The sequence below is a fragment of the Phalacrocorax carbo genome, chromosome 12, assembly GCF_963921805.1.
Source record: "Phalacrocorax carbo chromosome 12, bPhaCar2.1, whole genome shotgun sequence".
In the NCBI taxonomy this organism is placed as follows: Eukaryota; Metazoa; Chordata; class Aves; order Suliformes; family Phalacrocoracidae; genus Phalacrocorax; species Phalacrocorax carbo.
Window position 1 is genome coordinate 18,950,370 of NC_087524.1, and position 16,336 is coordinate 18,966,705.

Sequence of the window (16,336 nt, forward strand, 5' to 3'; positions counted from 1 at the left end):
GATGGATTCTTTTCTATATATGTTGATGTCTAGTCAAATACCAAACAACTAATTCCAGTTAAGCATAATGAATTATAATAATGGGTAAGAGAAAACCCAAACTCTTAACCTGCAGCAGTTGCTTCTTAAAGGTTTTCTACCAACATTTAATCTTTCTAATGATTTCCTACAGTTTGATTCTGATAATAATGGTAATTCTGAGGATTGTCAATACTTCTTCAGAATAATATACACTTCATTTTACAAATAAAATATGAAAGAAAACATTTTAATGACACCCACTGCATTGCTGGGGGATGTTACACATCTGTCTGGATGATTATGGAGGAACATAATTCATTGGCTTTTCCCAGGAGAATTATTAGTTACTTTTTTATTCAGTCTTTGCTCAGGTAAACTCTCAAAAATGTTTTAAATTGCCCAAGATTAAGTTTTAGCTTTGCAATGATAAAAGCAGAACACAAGGACAGACTGTCACGCTAAGCAAAAATTTACTCTGACAAGTAGTTCACTGAATTTAGTACTGCTGTATACATGATTGTTTATAACCAAAGATAGTTGTATAAGGTCACAGTTTTATACAAAATGAGCACACCCCCAGGCTTAACCAGGTAGACTGGCAAGAAGAGACAAGCAATGAAAATAGAGCTGAATGATGCATCCACTGCAAAACACAGTACTCCATTAAAGAGCAGATCATCTTTTATCTTGGGTTGAAAGTGATGGTATAATCATGATACCAATGATAGTCTTCTATATAAGAATTATTAAAAATTAAATTTAATCACAAATTTATTCCATTAAGATAATTGCCTATTGCCTTGAATACTCTACAGTATAAATAAATGCATGAAGAGCTCAGCTAATTTCCTTTCTCCTATCTCTGGGTACTCTGGTCATATGCAGTTTCTTTTTGATTTTCCTTAAGTTTGAGAAAGAACGGGCAAGGAAAGTACCTGAGCCCCTCTGAGGCAGCTGCAAAAGATTGCGTGTGTCAGTCTACATCTATGTAAACACTAACATTTTTGGAAACTGGAGTGGGAATTAAATGCTGGCGCTTTTGTCCTCTTTTTCCCCAATGAGAAATGGCAGCACTGATCCTCTGCTCTATGTAGGATTTTTTGGCATCTTTCCTCCACAGCTAAGTGGTTTTTTCCTTGGTGAAACAGCAAATCACTTCTGTTGCCTGAAAGATGGTACTGACATAGTTGTCAAAATTTTAGTGCACCTAGCACACGAAGCAGGTTTTATTGACAGAACCCTGCCCACAGAAATGGGCCCTAGCTGTCTTTAACCATTTCCTTCACATTCTACCAGTGCTTCCCTAGAATATTAATATCTTATTCAGGTTTCTTCTTTATCTGTTATTCCTTTCTTACCCCTCCCTTGTAAGCCTACAGGATGGAAAGCTGATATAGAGCACAGACTGAATGAAAATAATTTATTCAGGGATTAATAAAAACATAAAACCTAACAATACAAGTTTAGAAGACATGAAAAGAAATTCACTGTCATGAAAAATAGCTTACTTTCCTTCAGCCCCACTTTTTTTTCCTTGGGGTACTTCTCTACACCCCATTTGCCTGTGCACTGTCATCGCCTCAGGAGGACATGGTGTGTGGGAACTCTAAAACATGACCAAACCACTCCTCCTGACAACTTGATTTCTTGCACATGCACGTTCAGGGTGCAAATATAATAAAAAACACACCAGGTATTCAAGGAAACTGAGCATTGCGTAACTTCTTTTGTGGCCCTTTGGGCTTTGGAAAGGATAGAGGTGTGTCAACTGACAGGGCTCCACCTCCTGATTTTGATGACTTTAGGACCCTTGCTCTGTTTTATGGAGGAAACCTGTGTCAGAAAAGAACCCTTGATTTCTAGTCACACAGTCAATACAATGTGTTAGAGCAGCGCTATCAAAGATGCTGGACCCATGGCCAAACCAATCGGTTAGCTAACTTGGAATGAGTAAGATGACACCAATAAAGGGTGAGGAATCCAGTTACAGGGAACTGCAAGAAATAAGTTATGTCCCACAGGAAGAAAACATGCATGGAAAGGCCTCTGCAACCTGGGAACAGCTTTGTTTTGAGCACCTTGCATGCAATGAATAATATGAGCTAGAAGAAAGAAACGTCAGTTCTTTCTGAGCTAAAAAGACGGGTCAGCAGCTTATCAAAACCTATTAGTTCTTTCAGTCCAATTACATTTTGAATAAACATACCCCATTCCCATTGTGTTTCTCAATGAATGATTCTGGTATTTTCTTTCAAGAATAAACTGAATCAGCCACTGCAGGCAATTAACTCAATAAATGACTACCACGAAGAACTGATGCTGTTTCTGTGCCAATCCAAGACCTGCAATAAGCCACACCACCAATCATTGCAACAGTGGTGGAAGTGCAGATATGTTCTTACCCCCATAACACCTTCACCCACTGATACAGCCCTGTGACACTGAAGGGTGAAGAAATGCTAATGCTGCAAAGCAGCATCTGGCCCTGTATAGGTGTATATCCAATAAAAATCCGGTGTAAATACCTGCTGCACTTAAAAATCACCTTTCCAAATATTGACATTTTTGCTCTTTCCTCTTTAAGTACAGGTTTATGGAACTGAAAAGGATTGTGAGACTTTCCCTACAAATTACTCTCCAAAATAATTTGAGTGTCTTTGTTATTCCCTGGAGACCTCCATGCATTTCACTAAAGTCACAATGGTGATGAAAACCATGTTTTCGCTTCAGCCTTACACCCTGTGTTACAGATTGTGGATTCTCTGCAAACCTGCACAGGAATTTGGGATACACCACTGCTCCTCAACAGCCCTTTCAAGAGCTGAGGGGAAATACTGGCTCTGGAATTGCCCCTTCAGGCTAAAAGCTACAGTGGTATACAAGCAGCCCACAGAGCTGGAGTTGTCTAAAACTACAGTTGAAATAAATCAGAATCCTACTGAAAACATCAATATCCATGTACACAGGACACCCTCGTCAGTGCCATTCAAGTCCAGGATGTATTTGTTTCCCCCAGAAAAGCAGTTGTCTAAGTGCTGCTAACTTTCGTTGCTCCATGGCAATACACCTACAAAGTTTCACGACAATACTTGTTCCATATTTCTTTTCATCAGAGAATTATCCCTTCCATGCCCCAGATTGGGTTTTTCCATCAGTATTTAAACACCTAAATGACAAAAGTCAGGCTACATCTGCTTGCAATGTGAAGACCCTTCATCAACAGTGGAATTGGAAGCAAGCAAGTCTCTGAACAGCAGAAGAAACAGTTAAAGCAGTAATGATAGGCTCTGGAAAAGCAGTTGTCTTTCAGTCCCTAGTATTTCTGAAAATAGTATTCATAGCCCCCTGCAAAAAATGCAAAGCGCTATCCCCAAGTTGTCCGAATTTAAGATCAAAGAGAAAAAAAAGAAAAACACCAGATGAGGGATGTGGAATGAGTAGTGGGCAGCTTCAAAAAGGTGTGAACAGACTGTTTTTCAAATATTTATATTCATACACACATATATAAAGACAAATTCACCCTGAGACTATTTACAAGGCACTTAAAAGCAACACAGCTTTGCCATGTTTTGCAGCATCAAATACCTTTTTGTTTTTTAAGTGGCCTTGTGTAAGGTTTTACTTTGTATTCACTGTTTTGATAAACCCTAATTGTATTTTGCATTCATATGATAAAAGAAACAGCTAACAACTGAAGCTTGTGCTAAACAATAGGTTGTGTTTTTCCCAGTCTTTACCAAGGATAGGACCTTCACCTGAGACTTAACCAGAGATCCCAGAATCCCAGGGGTTGGAAGGCACCTCTGGAGCTCATCCCTCCCCACCCCCTGCTTGAGCAGGCACCCCCAGAGCAGGGGCACAGGGCCGCGTCCAGGCGGGGGGTGAATGTCTCCAGGGAAGGGACCCCACAGCCTCTCTGGGCAGCCTGTGCCCCTGCTCTGGCACCCGCACAGGGAAGGGGTTTGTCCTCATGTTCAGGTGGAACTTCCTTCCTGTGTTCCAACTTGTGCCCATTTCCCCTTGGCCTGTCATTGGGCACCACTGAAAAGAGCCCAGCCCCATCATCCTGACACCCACCCTTCAGATATTTATAAGCATTGATGAGATCCCCCCTCAGCCTTCTCTTCTCCAGGCTGAACCAATCCAGGTCTCTCAGCCTTTCCTCACAAGGGAGATGCTCCAGCCCCGAGAATCTTGGCAGCTCTGCACTGGACTTGTTGAGCAATTCCCTGTCCTTCTTAAACTGGGGGACCCAAAACTGGACGCAGCACTTCAGATGTGGCCTCACTAAGTTGGAGTAGAGGGGGAGGATAACCTCCCTCGCCCTGCTGGCCACACTCCTTTTATTGCACCCCAGGATATTGTTGGCCTTCTTGGCCCCAAGGGCCCGGTGCTGGCTCAGGGTCACCTCGCTGCCCACCAGGACTTCCAGGGAGTTCTCAACGGAGCTGCTTTCCAGTAGTTCAGCCCCCAGCCTGTACAGGTGTGGGGTGTTGTTCTTACCCACATGCAGGACCTTGCACTTGCTCTTGTTGAATTTCATGCTGGATTTGATAACACTTGAAATTTGGTAGAAATTCTTTTACATGCCCAACTACCCTCCTTCCCCCCTACAAGATAAGCACTAGTTCAGTCACAGTATTTGCCTTCAAATTAATTCAGGGAAGTCCTATGGCCTGTACAATGAAAACAAAAAGAAAAATTTAAATTCAGACTACATCATTATAATGGTCCTTTCTTTCCTTAGAATCTTAAGACATCTGCAAGTGACTGTCCCAATATGTAACACTTTTGCATGCCTGGTACATGGACACTCGGTAAGATTAATTGCACTGCACTTCAGCCCAAAGAACAGGGAAAACCTTGTTAGATCATCCATGCAATCTTGTTTTATTAATAAAGGCAAATATAGGTACTATGTCATTGCATTTGAAGAGTTATCCTGATATTGTCCATGTGTCTGGGCAGATACTTTTGTTTCTTTTTGCATAACTCTACTCACTGAAGACAGGTGTTATATCAAAAGCAAAGATATCCCAAGGAAATAAAATTTCCAAGTCTTGGCACAAGGAGCCATGTCAAGATCAATTGAGAAAGACTCTTACCTGGCAAAGGACACCCTAAGATTTCCAGTCTCATACAGATGCTACCTTCTTCAAACCAGGACCGAGGGTTTATACGGATATAACGTGCAACCAGAGGCACTGGCAACATATTGAGAACTGGGATCTCTTTCTCACTGTTTCCTTCAAAAATCTAGGCAGGCCAAACAGAGGAAAATGGCAAGATGAGTTTTTCAAAAAGCCTTTTAGCACTTTTGGCAATAGAAGCAAAGTTACCTGGTACAGCCCCAGGCTGATGGTAGCTCAGACCAGGACTGCTCTTCAAAGAGCACAATCTTCCCATGCCCCTCAGAGGGGAGCAAAGGAGTTGGAGCTCCACACCCTCTGTCTGGCAATAGGCACCTCATGGGCACCTCAGGGATCATCAGACTAATGCTAACCCTTGCATGGGCCATAGAGCAAGACATGTATCTCATCATAGGCAAGACCACTGCCAGGGTGGCATTCACATCCATAGACAGACACGTGTAGATTTGCCATATAGGATATTCTGGGTCCCTCTCTGTATTATGTGATTTGCTTTTCAGATTGGGGGGTTCACAGAGATATTGCCTTGTAGTCTTACACTGACTAGTCTGACAAATTAAAACTTCTCATGGACAGCCCCCACTTTCCCAACTCTGCTTTTATTCATAAAACATGTTTCATGATACTCACCACATCTCCAGATTCATTTCTGACAGCAGTCCATGCGTGACTGTCATTGCTCACCAATACTCTGTAAGAGGTCACCCAGTTACTCCTTAAAAAAGACAAAGAGTATCTAAGTTATTTTTTAATAACTTAGAATGACTGCAAATTTTGTTTGATGTAATAAAGCTTGTAAGACTGCTAGCAATGGAAATCCCAGTTGGCAAAGTCATGTCAACACTTGGCTGAAAAAGTGACATGCAAATCTAGACTCAACAGACAATTAAAAAAGCTTAGTGCACAGAAGCAAAAAAACAACAAAATAATATTCTGGGATTCTAGGAGGTGAGGGATTACTGCTCTCCTTTCCTTTTACATGCAGATTTCAGGATAAATGGCTTATCTAGAACAGAAGCATCCAGCATTCAAAAATCTTACCTTTTTCAGCTACAGAACATTTATTATTTCTGCTGTTATTATCAGAGGGGATGAAAAAAACCCTCTAGGATGAGAAGTCCATTAATTTCAACCAGCAAAATTTCCATTTCTTCCAATACAAGAATGACTGGAGCCTGAAGTCATTCTTGTATTTATTAGCAATATATAGGAACAAAGAGACAATTCTGTCTCTGCACAGCAGAGTCCGACTGATCACAGTACTAGTGCACTACTGCAATATCTAGATCAATCTTCTTTCTATATCTAGAAAGATCTAATATCTAGATCAATCTCATCTTTCTAGTGGTCTGTTACCTGATTTACAGCAAAATCCCCTTTAATCTAAAAAAGCAAAATTCTCATTTGTACTTAAATTATGTCTTGTCTGTATTCAGCTAAAGAAGAGTACAAGGAGAAGTAAGATGCTCCTTCCTATGTTCTGAGTAGAGTTAGAGCTATGTAGCTTTTACACTGTCCAGGCTTTTCCCATGGTAATAAACATACAGCTATTGGGAAGGCAATGCCCTGACTCTCCTGCCATATTTGTTGGTCTGAAAGGGCAGCAGTAATTTTTTCCCCTAACACCTTCCTTGTTTCCATAGGCAGTGACTTAGAGGAGAGTTGTGGCTTGAAGGAATCTTCATACCATAAAGTCAGTCCAGGATGATTAAATTCTGTTTTCATGTATCTAAACTGATCACGCATAACCAGGAGTCCTCTAGAGCAGTCACTCTTGAACATGGGTTCTTAGCTAAGCTACACAGTCAGACTGGGGGGAGTGAAACCAGAGTAAGGAAAGCTCCTGGGCCTAGAAAGAAGAATGGCATCAATTTGGGCAGCTATGGGAGAAGCATCAGAGCATATGGATTGGAGATAAGGGAGTACCTGGAAGGACAGACACACCTAAGAAAAGCTTCCCCTTTTACTGCACCCATACAAATGCGACTTTGTTGTTCTTTCTTTTACAATCAACAAATAAAATTAGCAAACTACCTATGAACACACACTTTGACTTCACTGTGCTTATGTTTAACAGGACAAACTAGCCTTTATCGTTCACTGACAGTCAGGCCTTTAGTGGAGACCAAAAGAAGGGCAGGGGCAGAACAAGAGCAAATTCATCAGCCATAAGATCAGCACAAGTTCTCCCAGCTTCATCTTTTGCAAAACAGTGACCTTCAAATAACGCCTAAGTCAACACATGGCAGCAGAAAATTATAACTTTAGATTTCTATCTGCTATGTCATTTTCTGAGTAACAGTGGTCCCACTTACACAAAGGATTCAAGCTTATGTCCAGACTTACAATGGCACCTAAAACCAAAGGTTAGGTAAGTGTTTAGTAGGATTTAGAAGAGCATTTCTGTATGATTCATACTCATACCCCCAGAAGTCAAAGCTGATATATCATGTGATTTTTGAAAAAATGACTGAACACACCCAGCTCTATTTACACACTTAAACCAGTCCTTTGCAAATCTTTCAGTGGTCCTCTTCAAGGAATAGTTATTGCTATTCAGGTTATTTTTAAATGGGAAAACCTTGACTATTGCCAACAGACTGAATTTGTTATTATTGCATTGAAAAGATGAACACATCTATCACCTGTACATCTATCACACTACTTCAAAATACTGTCTGCCTGTCAGTGGAAGATCTCCTGGGGTGGGGGACTTGCCAGAGATCTGTGAAGTGCCATGCTGTCATCTCAAGTCTTTGTGGCTACAAAATGATATACAACAAAATACACAGTGGCTTCGGTGAATTAAAGTTTCTACTACTTTACTTTCTTCCTTCAGCTTCTGCAATAACCTGGCACTTGCACCAGAAGATTTCACTGTGGTCATGATTTGAAGGCAGGCAGATTTACATCTAGGAAAGACCGAAATTAGGAATTTTGGAAATGGCCAACATCAAAACTCCAGGAAGGGAAAAAATAACTTTTTCAGATTGAAAAAGAAGTCAAATTTGAAAGCAAAACTCATGGGTTTGAACAGGAGCAGCGGTGGTAACATGCACAGTCAGTGCACATCAGATGGTGGTGTGGGGGTTTTGGAGGGGTGCTTGGTTGGGTTTTTTGTTTGATTTTAGTATATTCTTAGCTGTTTTTCAAAATCAGTGTAAATGACCAAAGGAAGCAATGTTACAAGCCAAAAAGGCATCATCGCTTCTGAAGTATTACAGAATTTTTTTACAGCTGCACAAATAAGATTAGGAGGACAAACACAATACATCCATGTTCATTACTCTACACCTGAAAAAAAAATTTCAAACAGAATATCACAACCGCATGAAAACAAGGTAACAGTGGCCATTCTGTGTAATTGTAAGAACACCATGGCACATATAGACAGTTTTTAAAAGAACCACATTATTTTAGTGGCATAAGAAAAAGGTACTGTTACACTAAATCTTCCCATCTAGACTTTTATTTACCATATTTTAATTTTCTCACTCCCTACAGTTACAAAAGTTCAAACTTCTCCCAAAAGAAAATGTATACTAATCAGCAATATGCATACTCCATCTTGAGTGACAAGTAACACGCTTTTCAGAGGCAGCCTGCCAATTAAAATACCAATGGGACCACAACCAGTCTTGTACATTTGCAGTATAGAAGGACTACAGAGTGTCATGGAAGGAGATAAATCAGTATAATATTTTAGGTCACACACCACATCCTATTAACTGTGCTTGCCTGTACTGCATAATCACCCACTTTGGTACCTTTATTCAGCATCTCAACAAATGCACAGGTGACCAGATTCTTCTTCCACTGCACCAAATTCAAAACCTCCTCTAGGGACTTAAATTCTTTCCGTTTTTTTTTCCAATGTCCTAAGAAAAACAGCTTCTGCTGATATTAAGAATTCTGTAAATTCAGACTCCCCTCAGAAATGGCATCTACCGCCTTGAAATCACATTCCCTGTGGTGGGGAAGTGGAACACTGCATGCATTCATACCTTCAGAATATCTTGAAAACTAGCAGAAGCACAGGGCTTCTGAGCAGGCTGCTAAGTATCTTTAAATCCCAGATAGTTCTACAGATACAGACCAGCAGAAGAGCATTCACGTACTAAATCTTCTCAAAAGCTGCACATTTTCTACACATGTGCAGCACAGGAGGTCTGATGCTTCCAGGAAGCAGATGGATGTGTTACACATGCTCAAATCAACAGCCAGTCTGTTTACAGAAAGTACAGTGCTTCCTGGAACTTAAGAGTTAACACATACGTGGTGCTCAGCTTATTCATGTAGGTGCAGAAATCTAGAGCTTTCAGGCAAATCCACCACATAAACACAGCAGCTAAAGCAGTCTTGTGCTAGAAGTATTAGGGAATGTCATCCGCTTTGTGTTGTTACCTGGTGACAGGAAGATCCACCTCATTGGGTCTGGGATTTGCAGACATTAATTTCTGCAGCACATCACATCAAATCTTTTCGGGGCCCCTCAGCATTGAACAATAATGCTAAGGAAAGCTGAAAGCAAGCTATAAAGCTTTACAGTACTTAGGATGTCCCTACTGCTGTTTTAGAGAAGTTCTCAATTCACTCTATAAAACCTCCCTGGACCTACTATTGTATTGCTCAGATATTTGTTGATTTTATAGAGTCAAGGAGACATAATTCAGGGAAAGTCCTGTGCCAACATTCAGGACAGAGTGCATTAATTATCGTGCTCTTTCTTGGCAGGAAGCTAGGCAATACAGAAGTTATTGCGTGACAGTATCTTCAAAAGTATTCAAGGTTATCTCTAGTTCATCATGCTCTAGCACAAAGTGCTACTTACATGACTGCCTCACAGATTTCATCAATGCTAGAAAAGGATCATGAGATACAGATTGGATAGGAATCTCTTGGATTTGGTGTTTCCCATTAATAATCCTTCTTAAAATTTATGCCAGCCTTATCTCTTTGGGAGAAACCTGTCTGAAAAATCTAAATATCTATTACCAACATTAATCAATTAACTTCTCAGAAAGTAAATGCAAAAATCAAAATCTGATTAAAATTCACTTAATAAGGTGGATTTTTAAGATTATTGCTTAGTTGTTTATTGTCTGCAATGCATTAGCTTTAGACAAGGCTTATTTGAACATCTTTGATTTAAATTCATTTTCCAGTGATGCATGGAAGTGTCCAGCTTGTCCATTCCCATCAAAAAAAAAAAAAGAGAAGCTGAGGGATTAAGTGACTTGACCAGGGACAGAGAGGAAACCTGGATCAAAGCAGAGAATTAAAAGCCAATATCCTACAGCCTTGGCAGGTTCTTGTCCAGAGAATCGGCGCTTCCTTATCTACCCAGATCATCAGGCTTCTGAGCACAGGGAAAGACATCATGGCAGCACCAGAACAACTAAACATCTTTCCACCTTGCCTTCTCCAATGTAATTTTCTTACTTTTCTTTATGTGTATTAGCCATATAGATGAATCCCGACTCAGCACAACACACAGCAAGTGCTAAAGGAGAAGCAGTGGAGGGATGCCAGGGCTTTGGCTGCCTGGCCTTCAGCTGGCACATACTGAGACTTCTGACTATTTGGATATGGTTTTATTTTGTTTGAACAGCATCTGCTGCTTGTAGTATTTTAAGGCCAAGCTTCTTAATTATGTAAAGCTGAATAAGCAACAAGTGAAATAAATCCGATACTCTTACCCTGTGTCTCTAAGGATGCTTTTCCACATCACTAAAACCCCACATGATTTGAGATAAACGAGGAAGGTTGGCAGGTGTCGGTCAGCAGAAGCTCAGGCCCACAGTGGCAGAGATGTGGAGGATGACACTAGCAAACACTGGCAGGGTTCAGGTTAGCGTCATCTACAATGGCCCTGGCTCCAGCTGACCATATTATTCTAACTTATCTATCCTACAAAACCCTAAAATTAATAGAAAATAGAATCAGACAGGCACACAAATATGTATCCTCCAATAATATATGAACTGACAAACAAAAATACTTCAAATAGTAGAATCTCTATATCAAACAATGCTAGGCAAGCCTTAGATTAAATGGTACTCATGCAACAGAATCATCACGCTGGCAACTAAATGGCTTTCTGCTTGAAAAAGTAATTTGTAGTTTCATGCAATTAAATATAAACCCATTAATATTAATATTCTATAATAATATTTATGCTGATAAAATCACCCACTGCGCAACAGTTTCAAAAACAATCCAAGTCAAAAAGTGCTCAGGCTAACAACAAGTAGCCCAGCAAGCTTTGCAACCTAATTAAAATAAGTATGATTTAAGAGCTGAAGCTTGACTAGCAAGCAAGGGTATTTTTTTAAATAATTGAAATATTTGAATGTTTAATTTTTGAAATTGCTTCTAGCTGACTTAAATGAATATACTGCTGTGAAACCTGCCTCTTCAGAGGCCCTACAAAGAAAAGCTCAGGGCCAGAATTTCGCTTGCTCAGAATGAATTAAGCACAGATTTTCCAAAGCTCTCTTCTCAGTGAGGAGGAGTTGGGGTTGCAAAAGCATTTCCCACCCAACGGCTGCCACTTACAGCCAGCTTTTCACAAGATTTTACTCTCTGACTTTCTGACCTTGCCAGTGCCAGCTATGGGTCTTCACTTTTGCTGTTGGACATTCAGACTGTAACACCTGAAGGTGCCAGGCCTCCTGTGTGGGGTATGCCCCAAAGATTTTACTGTCTTAACACCTGTCATTTCGGGCCACTCTTTGCAAAAAGTGTTTCTGAAATTCTTCCTACACCAGACTTTCCCCTTTCATATCTTCTATATCTGCTAAACACAACCAAGCTGTGATTCCTGTGCTGTGAGACCTCCTTTTGTGACATTTTTAATTTTCTATTTCTGTTTGTGTGTATTGCACCTTTGTAAATTGGTCATGTATTTGAGGAGGAAAACCTGAACTATGTGGGCACTGCCTCGCTCTGCCTTTTTGTCTCTTTCCTGTGAATATTAAAGAAATAGAAAATGAAAAACTCTGACAGTAACCAGCAAATACTGCCATTTGTGTGCACAGCTGTGAGCATATTTAAAGTAATGCTGAAGGAGCTCACATCTAATAAGGGCACACAAAGATGTGGCCAAGTGCCACTTGGTGCGTGCAGAAGGGATGCTGACTTGGGAGGGCTGCGCAGGGCACGGGTGCAGGGAACAGAAGCAGCTGCCTGACATCCCCTAGGTAACACCCCCCCAATCATTCTCATTGCAAAAAATCATGATGCGCATGCAAAATATGCAAATCAAGGCTGCGATTAATAAGCGTGAGTAATCTGTTGCAGCAGATGCCTGTATTCATTTGATATACCCTCTTCCTAAAGGCTTCAGCTCGTTTGATTTCAAACTGCTCATTGTAGTCCCATCCACAGAGGTTAAAATGCTTTCCTTAGTCTTCTGAACATCCCCAGGGAGCCTCACTGTGTAAAGCAGGTTCTCTCCACACAACAGCACCCTTTCCCAGGGCAAAGTGGTGGTTAACCAGGCAGGACCCCTCCTTGTGTGGATGGCAGTGACCTGCTCCCTCTGGGTGCTGCATGCTGAGTCTCTGAGTCTTTGGCAAGAGAGCCGTAACTAGAGCAAGAGCACCATAACAAATCACATCCACAACAGAACATCATCAGTTTTGACATTTTTGTCAAACTTGTGAAAGTATTACTACATTTCTGGGTGTCAGAACTCCACCTACACAGGATCATCTGAGTGGTCACAAACCCAGCTCCCCAGTGCCAGCAGCGGACGGTGAGTGTCATCAGCAGTGATGAACGCCATACCAAAATCCTGTGTAGGCCAAAGGAATCGAGGTGGAAGATTAACATGGCACAGGGATTGAAGTTAAGCAAACAGATGGAGGACACTCAAGGCTGAAGCTGCCAAAGGCTGACTCTCAGCGCTGCAACAGCTGAAAGCCCACGAGACAGCTCCACCAAGCCAGAGTTAATGGAAAACATAACTTAAGAAAACCAATCATAAACACTAGTATAATATGCAACTAGTGACATTAATATATCAAGGGAGCTTTTTCTACACTGAATTCAGGTTGTTTTGTAACTCCCATCAATATACCTGATATGATTTCAGTGGATTTGGAACAATTCACTCTATGAGAGTCTGACTTTGGGGAAACTGTAATAATCTCTGCAGTCCTGTCACCCAGTCAGGGCAAATAGTGGTTTGCACTGATTTGATGCACCACAACAAGTCAAGTCCGTACACAGCAGCTGCTTATTTTATTACATGATTTGGATAAAATATTGAGACATTTTCATTGAATTTGCTCAGGTTCCATCAGGGTGTGTTTTCACAGCCCCTGCATGGGGGTAGGCAGTACTACTTTGAAAGTCAATGCCACGTATGTCCGTTGTCCTTGTGAGCTGGACAGGATTTATAGTTTATTCTACTATGCTTTCAAAAGCAGAATTGTGCTGTTGTGTGTGCTCCCTTCTGGTGTACAGGGCAAGATTCTGTTTTCTTAGGCATCTGTAGAAACAACTCAAATATCTATGAGTAACCACTCTACAGTCCCAAATGCTAATGCAATTACACTGAATGGACTATCAGTGCTCTTTATACTCTTATCATTGGAATACTGAGGATGCTGATGTGATTATCTCTTAATGAAACCAATCTTCCTATTGAGACATGGTCTTAATACCATAAATGGTTGATCAACTGGGGGAAAAGCAAGGATTTTCACCCTCTTGCAGGCAAGGAAGTTTACCACCTTGCAATCCTCACATATAGACTGTCCATGAAAGCAAACCTCAGCTCCTGACAAACAGCCAGTGAGTATGGCAATAAATCAAAATTTGGGGCAACACATTCATTTTGTGACTAAAGAAAGAACAGAAGTTGTATTGTACCACCAAAGTTAGAAGCAAGGAAACTGCACTGACTTAAATTTATCCTCAACTATACCTCTGGAAAGTACCCAGCTTGATACAGACCTACAGTTCCCTAAGGACAGCTGGTCAGAAGGGATGCTGGGGGGTCATGAAGGGCTACATTGCACACAAAGCAGGTGGGGGATGAGGGTGTACTATAGAAAATTGCAAAATTATTCCCCTATTCAATTATAAGTATTTTGTATTTAGCAATGGCATGATCAGACACAAGATCAAATCTGCTGGATATTCATTATTTGCTAACCCTACAGAGTAGCACCAGGAAGTCAAACAGGTGACACAGTAGGGAGCATGTAGTGGTGTCTACACTAGCTTCTAATTAAAACATAACTTCAACAGTGATAAACAAAAATGACCAGTTTAAAAATAGGTCAGTTTGGAAGCAAGCAATATGAATAAGTCTTGTCATTAGTTCTTCCAGCCAGCAACAAAATTGAGTCACTCTTTCCTCCAACCAACTAGTCTTTTAAGTTCTGTTGCAGGTTTGCAAGGCACAGACTAACCTCTACCTAAATCAGACCTTTTTTTTTTTTCCTTAAAGACAAATATCTTGCATAAAAGCAAAAAATCTTCAATTTTTTTTGTGAGACTGAAAGGTCTTAAAGAAAACATACTTGGAAGTAAGTCTGTTTTGATTTTTTCTAAATATTTCAGAATTTTGCTTTGGAATTTGAGCATTCTGCACAGATTATTTCATCCATGCTTTTTATTACTTTTGTCATTTTGTTATTTCATGACATGCAGTGAGGGTGCATAATTTAACATGGTTGAAAGATTAATTTTAATAAAATACATCAAGTCACAAATACATCTTACTCACTGAGACATTGCATCCTCTTCCAAAAAAATCAGAACATCCTCTGCACTGAAACAGTCTGAAGCTTTATATTACAGTCAGTACACATGGAGACTATTTAGTCATGTGGGTTTTCTTAGTACAAAATTAAGATGCTGAATTATCAAAAGATTGTTTGGGTTGTGGGAAACATATTCCTATGTTTTTTAGATTCTTGCCAAACTGCTAAGGGTGATTAAATTTCTCTTCCCCTCTGTCAAGAGAGCGCATATTTCAAAACATCACATCATTGCTTTAAATATTTGGCACAATTCCACAGTGATGCTTCCAGTGTCCCACTCAACAGCCTTGAGCTGTTGTTTAAAGATACTTGGTTCATAAAACTGAAAGATGCATTGGCAGCAATATCAAACATGACATACTGTTTTTCTTCCCCAAATATTCAGCCATAAGCCCTCTTGAAGCCCAGCTTTGGCACCATCCACCTCTCCGAGAAGGATGTCACATGCCTTTCTAAAAGGTCACTCACACAACTTTCTCTAGCCTGAGAAGGCAAACAAAACAGCTCTGCAAAGAGATGTCACTGGTGTCTGTATCAACTACCAGATATTCCTAGTGAAACAGTGTCATAACTGCCCAGAGACACTGATCTCCAGCTGTTCTCAGTTCATACAAAGGAACTGATATTCTGCCCACTCTCAAGGTGTTAGCTTTTATGCATATCAACCATCACTTGTGGCACTTCTAAGTTTTGGATATCTTCAGTGTAAAAACCAAAAGTAAGTCCTGGTTCTTGCAGCTGGGCCCCACTTTATCTGTGAAATTCAACATCTGCAGATCTTCTGGATAATCTAAGCAGAGTTTGCCATTTACAATGGTAAAAGAGCACTTTGCCATGATTTCAGGTTTCCCAAGAAAGCCAGAGGTGCCTAAACAGCAACAGCCCCTGAGTCCACACACTTGCCGAGATGGTAAAATGAAAGGCTCCTCAAATTCAGAAGTTTTAATTCAAAGCGTTTTTTCACTTTGGAAAACAGGAAAGCAGAAAGATTTGGCTCCACATGACTCTCATAGAATTCCCAGCCAGGCAGTTTCAGCACAAATTTCGACTCGGAAGTGTTTTTCCTTACAACAGAAATGATTAAACAATTCAGGTATTCATTACTAGCCAAGCATGGATTCCCTCTTTCCCTAGACAGGTCACCTGTGCTTTCAAGAGCTGTTTCTGCACCTTGGCTTCTGCACACAAGAGCCCGAGACAGGCAAGCAGAGCCACAGCCCACAGGGGACGACAGACAAGAAATAGCAACTTTCCAGGTGAGATTGGGAAAGGAATAACTGAGGCGAAGCAGCTCCTGCCAGCATACAGAAAGTGACAACCCCATGCATATTTTTTTGTTGTTCTTTGCACTGTGTCAGGTGTGACCTTCAGCTCAGTGTTGCCTAC

At 40.7% G+C, this 16,336-nt stretch overlaps 1 protein-coding gene across 1 annotated transcript in view; it reads right to left on the reverse strand.

Annotated features, from left to right (window-relative positions):
- The window catches only part of CPXM2 (carboxypeptidase X, M14 family member 2), a 79,030-nt gene that overhangs the window by 24,026 nt on the left and 38,668 nt on the right, over nt 1-16,336 (reverse strand). The window contains exons 4-5 of the mRNA XM_064464346.1: nt 5,802-5,886; nt 5,127-5,277 (exon numbers count right to left, since the gene is read on the reverse strand). Coding sequence (XP_064320416.1) covers nt 5,127-5,277; nt 5,802-5,886 — 236 coding nt within the window. The remainder of the gene's footprint in view (nt 1-5,126; nt 5,278-5,801; nt 5,887-16,336) is intronic.